Source organism: Aplysia californica, unplaced genomic scaffold (genome assembly GCF_000002075.1).
Source record: "Aplysia californica isolate F4 #8 unplaced genomic scaffold, AplCal3.0 scaffold00042, whole genome shotgun sequence".
In the NCBI taxonomy this organism is placed as follows: Eukaryota; Metazoa; Mollusca; class Gastropoda; order Aplysiida; family Aplysiidae; genus Aplysia; species Aplysia californica.
The window spans coordinates 2,087,297-2,094,719 of record NW_004797312.1 but is presented as its reverse complement, the minus strand read 5'-3'; the positions used below and the strand labels follow the sequence as shown (position 1 = coordinate 2,094,719).

Genomic DNA, 7,423 nt, shown 5'->3' with positions numbered 1-7,423 from the left:
CATACACACACACACACACACACACACACACACACACACACACACACACACACACACACAACATCACCCCTTCCCTCCCCCAGACAAAACAAAGGACAAGACAGGCGTAATATACAAACAACAGAAACAAAAACACAGTCTAGGTAAGACATGAAGAAGAAGAGAGAAAATAAATATATGGCCCCCCTCACAAAGTAAGCTTTCCAGACAGTTGTAAAATGACACGAAGTCACGAAGTCACGCATGAACAGACTAGTGCAAGCATTGCAGACATAAAAACAAGAGCAGAACTAAAATTTGTTTGTTTGGGTAAAACGTAGCACATCGACACAACAATAGTCATTTAGTTCTGGGGAAAAGTAAGACAGACAGAAACAACCGTTCAGTTTTAGTAGAGATTTTACGGCGCTCGTAACTGCATAAGGTCATATGAGCGCCAGAAGATTAGAAGAGTTACAAGAAGAGAGTAACAAACATAAAAAAGAAGAAGGGGAGATAATAAGGACGATAGATGTTTGATAGGAAAGAAGGAGTAAACGTGGAATGAGGACCTACTGAACAAATTCTAGACAGTGATAGAGCCATTCAACTTTACTCTCTCATTTTGATAAATGCAACTGTCGTTAAGTTTTTAAAAATATCTTAACATTTTTTTTACAGTTCTTAATGAGATTTGCTTGGGTTTTATTTTAATAGGGACAAAGAGGAAGAAACAGCACAAAAATAAGATTAAAACAAATAAGGAGGAAGATAAAGAAATATAAAAAAAGTATCAGAAAAATTTAATGACATCACAAAGATAAACAAATCTGTTTTAAAGATATTTCCAAACAACGTGTACAGTAACAGCAAGCATCATGTGCTACGAAGACTCACAATTTCTGATGTCCGAAATGAAGACCGCAAGGCCTCGCATCCCATCTCCTTTTACAGTAGGCATCTTGCTACTCCTCTCTACCTACAGGGAGACAAAAGTTTGGAGTTCACTTCAACAGTGAGCATGATAAAATACTATAAATATTAAAGTCTACAAGATACAAAAAACTATAATATAATATAAATATTAATATAGATCATTTTTACAGCGCCTACTACTATGTACACACAGTACTGCCGTAAGCTGAAAAGGCCTTTTTTTTTTCATTTTGGCACCAAAATTTTTTATTTGCTAATTTAAATCGAAAGTCCGATCAATAACCTTAGATTTGTGTGAAAAATCAAAGAGAAACGGTACCTAGTTTTTTTTATAAATTCAAATTCAAATTTCGGAATCACTCTATTTTTAAATGGTTTTATACTGACAAAAAAACTCTTTTTCTCAAAACTGATGTGAAGAAAAAAAAAGGTGTTTTGTCGGCGTATTGGCAGAGTAGCTCTCGGCGCTTTAAATACTTTACAAAATCCAAGTACAAAGAACATCGATAAAGAAATTAATATTTGCTCATCATGTCATATATATATGAAGAAATCACACACACACGTAATGCTTCACACACACACACATTTTCTCATCACAATGCGCGCATGATATGTGAGCCATAAGTGCAGTATTCAAAGCAATATCCCTAGGTCAACATAATAAATAGAACAGTCATGCATCATGATAATATAATATTGTTACTGTAGGCCCTACTGAAAATGAGTTAAAAATATGGTTTCTTCAGTAAATGTGTCTTTAATTTAAATGTCTTAAATTTTTAGACTGTCGTTGTTGTGTTTCAGGCACCCCCACGCCTACACAAACAGGAGGTGATTGGGCAAGAGTTGATACTTGCTGGAGAGGCTTCACACTAATAGGGGGTGCCCACTAGCATGATCGGGTCGGGTCGGGTCCATTTGGTAGTCGGAGCTAGCCAAATAGAGGGCACAAACAAACCGATCGACTCGGTCGGTGACCTTCAAAAACAAACCAGTTTGTTTTCAGCTGTGAGTCGCGTGATCGGGTTGTTTTTACAGACAATCACAACAAGGCTGAGTTATGTGTCCATGCTGACACTGCTATGTCAAGGTCGGGCATTTCCGCACGAAATACCATCAACAACTGACAACAATCAACAACTGACTACAATGGAGTCCAGCGACTTAGAGAAGATAACAGAAAAAGTTATCGTAAGTAACCCATGTTGTGGGATTCCAGGCTGCCACAGCAATGCAACAGGGAAATGTGGAAAGGAGCCCTGGAAGCCATTGAGGTTAAAGGTTTGTCTACTTTATCTTCCATGTCGGTGCCGTACAATCGCAGCGGGTTTGTAATGTGCATTGAAGCCATAAGAAAATGACCCGACCCGACCGCGCTAATGGGCACCCCCTATAAACAATAATTCAAAGCTCTAAAATCAATAACTTCAAAGGAAAGGCCAAGTTACGAGAATACCTCCATTTGAAACATAAAAACATCCTACTAAAACCCCAAAAATGTTTTTCACCACTTCAAAGCAACTTTTACGAAACGGTTACGAAATCCTCTCAATCCACAAAACTTGAAGTAAGAAATATGGGCACAATCTATTTTACTAATGTGCATGGCATAAAAATAAAATTATAAAATTGCACAAAAAATAAAAAGGTTTCTCAAAACTAATCCATGAAAAACTACATTTAAAAATTTTTAAAATTCAAAAAAAACTATTTGAAGAGAAAGTTAAGATGACATGAAGTATGAAGTACCAAATTGTACTTCAAGAGCGCTCTAGCTTAAATTATTATCATGCTGACGATAATTGAGTCTCTTACACTCAACCCTCCAATACAGACTGAGCAGAATTAATACGTCGAAGGCATTTTTTTCTGACGTCAACAAATTGTTGCGGAACATAAAAATTAAGTTAATTTCCGTTCAACTAGACTTCTATTTTTGTACTTTCAAGCCTAAAAAAATGGGAGACATCATTGCAATTTGCATTGATGAACATCATTTTGAAATATAATGTGAAACTAGCAAGACAGACAGCTTACTGAAGTTGAGCTAAACAGAACAACTGTCAGAGTAAACTTTTAATTAAACTCTCTCGCCAACAAACGAAATCTTTGTCAAAGAGTCACACAACAAGCGGATAATTAAAGAATGCCAGGAGTACGCCATTGGCCGATATTTACAGTAGTTAGTAGAGTAACAGTAACAGCCATCCTGTTTGACGTCATTGAGGGACACTGCGTATTTGAACTTTGTTTGGGAACTTGCTTTCATACGTAGGCCTACTCTTAGTCTTCTTCTTCTCTTCTCAATTTACGTAGTGTACACAGCATCAGAATCAATCTGGGCGGAAGAAGGGTGTGGCACAATAAAAGACCGAACCGAACAGTTCTGCAAGTTGCAAAATAGATCTAATCAAATCCGAGTCGGCAGGCTGCCGCCGTGCGGTCGTGTTGCCACCATTACTGACAACAAAGTGGTAATCCCTCAATGACGTCAAACAAGATGGCTGTTACTATAAATGTCGGCCAATGGCGAACTGACTGACATTCTCTAAATCTAAAATATAATTATCCGCTAGTAGTTACACTTGTCCTTCTATCATTCTAATTCTAATTAATTAGATTCTAGAAGTAGAAGTCTAGTCGGCGATTTTGTAGTTTCGTTCATTAAAGTCAAGAGAGAAGGAGGGTCCCCTCTGACTTAGAATCTAGAGATCTAGATCTAGATAGACTAGATCTAATAAAAATATATATGGAGGTGGGGGGTTCACCCCTGAATTTTATCCTAATTTGATGTTTTGCAGTTAGGTTGCATCCCTGCTCTTTGTGTAGCTTATTTCAAATAGTAATTGGTCATCAACACTTCTTCTCTGGATGTAAACAAATGGATCGTGGACTTTTATTTTAACGAACGGAACTAAAACAAGATCACCGTCTAGTCCTCTGTCTCTCTAGGGTTAGCAAATTTAATCTATCTGCTCGCTTTAATTGCTAAATCCTTAATCTGTTTGCTGCCTTATCACCAGGACTGTCCAGAGAAGAAGAGATCAGGCGCGTGTATCATTTAAAAAAAACATTTTTAACTCCTCAAGACCAGCCTCTTAGATTAGAAGTGCTCTTCTCTGCTTGACTATCATGTCATGATCTATGTCATGTGTATGAATCATGTCATGAATCCAGAACCAGATTCTGTCCATCTCACATTGCTAGTCTTCACATCAATCATTACCTTAATTCCCGATTAGGCAATCTGAACTATATCTCTTTGATTGATACAACAAAGAGCCGAAATACGCACGAAAACAATACAATGGTGACAGTGAGTTTCACTGCCTCTCTCAAGTTCACACCCCCCACTTCAGACTTCAGACTTGGAGCCGACTCCCACTCCCGGCGAAGATAAGACTGAACAGAATCCTAATGACCCAAAGAAGATCAACATTGGAAAAGCACTACGCAAAATAAATAAGCAAAACACAAATCCCGAAGACAGAGTGCTCAATGGGTTACCTGTACACAAAGATTGTAATCATAAACTTAAAAAGCAATCCACTGATGCAGGAAATAGCTTGACAGTCGGCGAAATTATCTACAAATGGCCGCCATTAAAATGCTCCTCAGGAACGAGGCAAAGATACACCCACCAAAAATATTCTTAACAAAGCTTTAAGCGTCCTGTTAAAGGGTTAAAGTGTAGTAAAAATTCATTTATAGGAATAATAGAAAGGAAACTGAAAAAAGGTACAAAATAATGGGCTAAATATTCATTTTAAGCGTTCAGAATTCGAAACTAAACAAACTGCGCGGCCGTAATAAAACGTAAAAAGCCGAATAAACTGAATTCAGAAGGGGGCGGGGCAAGCAGTTCCGTTTTTTATGACGTCACCATATCGCTCAAAATACTTGTTTTCTTTTACAATGAGTTTATTCCTACTATTATTTTGTCGCATTTTATTTCATTATTTTTTAAATTCCTCTTTTAGCTGTCGTTCGTCAAAGTTGAATTCATTAGACCAAAACCTTTTGAAAATGTTTTACTCATCAATCTTTCTTAGGCTATCTTCTATACTGCTGTTGCCATGGTACCATCTTTCTTTTCAGCTGGCCCCTCCAAAGAGTTTCCAAATTCCAAAGTCTCCCGAGTCTCTATAATTGGAGATCTCATACGATTCTCTCATGTCGTTTCTGTTTGCTGCTTCTTAACGTAGTTAAGCGCATGTTGTTGTTTGCTTGTTTGTTTTTCTGTATTATAATCCCGTATTTTTATTTTCATTTTTATTTTATTTTTATTTTTTGGTCGGGGGGAGGGGGGGGGCGTGGTTCGCCCTTCTTTTTAATTTTTGGGGTCCTTTTTTTCTCTGTAGGCCTAAATCTCTAAGGCCTCCATGTTAATTGTTATCATATGTAGATCTAGTGTTTCGCAGCTTCTTCAATTTTTTTACCCACTTTCTTCCTCTTATAGCTCCTCACGTTTCTTTTTGAATGCATTCTTCATATTATTTATGGGGTTTTTTTCATTTTCGAGGATTTACTCCGCCTATGTGGGTGGTTGGTGGGTGCTCTGGTGTGGTTTGCTTCTTCTTTCCTATCAAACAGCTATCGTCCTTATCTCCCCTCTTTCTTTTTTATGTTTGTTACTTTCTTGTAACACCTCTAATCTTCTGGCGCTCAAATGACCTTATGCAGTTGCGAGCGCCATAAAACCTCTACTAAAACAAAACAAACATAATATGAATACACATAATATATATGTATATATCCTATAGCATTGTATTATTGAGATCTTAAGTTAAGGTGTCCTGTGTGAAATCTTGCTCTAAATAACCTATGATCTACAATTTATGTTTTCATTCAGTTAGAGATTTAATTTGCAGAGTCAGTTAATAGGGTATCAACACTCTGTTGTTTGCTCTTTGGTGGTCCTGAGTATAACAGTGTGTTGATTTCTTTTCTAAGAAACATTTTTCCTTGGCCTGGCCAGCGTGTTTCTCTCAGGCCTAGTATACAAACTAGTACAATGATGTACATTTTATGTCAAGGTGGTAATTGTTTATTTCTTTCGTAATCTGGGCAAGTTTAGGTATCTGGAGCCATAGATTTACACTAAGGAGATAACTCTATCATAGTCTATGTCCTGAGCATGAATCAAAGTTTTTACGAGAAGTCTATTTTCAGATGTTTGTTCGTTTAGTTTACAAAAGGGGGCTCCTCGGGCTGTTAACATAATTAAATATACATGTACATAACACTTTCAAGGGGGTTGCTCCTGTCCTCACTGCACATTTACAAGGTTACTACGTCGTCTACTTTCCGTTTCAGAAACAAAATACATTTTTATGGGACGGGTTATTAGATGTTCGTCAACCTCCAGAGGAATATTAAATTGTAGTCCTTAAAAGTTTCTGTAGCTGTTTTAGTTTAGTTTTAGTAAGGTTTTACGGCACTTTCAACACAATAAGGTCATACATAATTATGATGTATAAGTGCCGAAGATTAGAGGTGTTACAAGAGAGTAACAAACACAAAGAAAAGAAAGAAGGGAGAGAAAGACGATAGATTTTGTATAGGAAAGAAGAAGTAGAAGCAAACCACACCAGGGCACCCGCCAACCACCGCACTCCGTAGCTGCTGAAGGGGACAATGCACGGGTGTCTAGTAGACTGTCCCCGTGGTTTTATGCATCACGCATGATTTAGCCAAATTTGATCATTTTTTGCATAAGTTCTGATTATTCTCCGTTATCATTCTTTGTTAAAATTAACAGAATCGCATAATTTCAAATTTTTGGACTCAGTTTGCATAATTTCAGAATTTTCCTTGCATAAAACGACGGGGACAGCCGGTGTATGGCCACTGGGAGAAAATATCCTTGTCTGCCCTTTTCTGTTGGAAAAATACGTCTCTCTTCCATCGAGTAGCCAGACATCTTCACTATTACAATTTGACTCATGGCTGAGGGTAAACGGTTATAATTTATGGGCATCTCGACTGGCCCGATGACCACACGACTTCGCTGGACATGCTGTGGTTGATATTAATGAGAGTAACAGACCCATCAAACCTACCCCACCTCGCCCTCTGTAGTCTGTCGTCATCAGCAGCAGGTCCGCGGCTGTGTATTGGGTATTCGCAACCCCCCCCCCCCTGATGTCTGGAGTTTGGATGAGGCGTCCACTCTCCGCCACCTGTGACGTCATGGGTTGGTGGAAGTGGTCGCCCCAGCATACATCTAAAAGACATTACAGTCAACTGTCTTTTTTAGTTTTCGTAAGAGTTTTACGGCGCTCGCAACTGCATAAATTCCTATGAGTATGAGCGCCAGAATATTAGAGTTGTCACAAGAGAGTAACAAACATAAAAAAGAAGAGGGGAGATAAAGACGATAGATGTTTGATAGGAAAGAAGAAGCAAACCACACCAGAGCACCCGCCAACCACCCACTCCTCTGTGGTCTGCAGTCATCACCAGCAAGTCCCAGGCTGTCCATTGGGTATTCGCAGCCCCCCCC

General features: G+C 38.4%; 1 protein-coding gene across 1 annotated transcript in view; it reads right to left on the bottom strand.

Moving 5' to 3' along the window:
- LOC101861268 (AP-2 complex subunit alpha-2) overlaps positions 1-4,565 on the bottom strand; it is a gene marked incomplete in the record, with an annotated part of 48,945 nt that extends 44,380 nt beyond the window's left edge. The window contains 2 exon segments of the mRNA XM_013079160.2: positions 877-958; positions 4,426-4,565. Of these exon segments, the coding sequence (XP_012934614.1) occupies positions 877-940 (64 nt within the window).
- Positions 4,566-7,423: the final 2,858 nt, after the last annotated feature.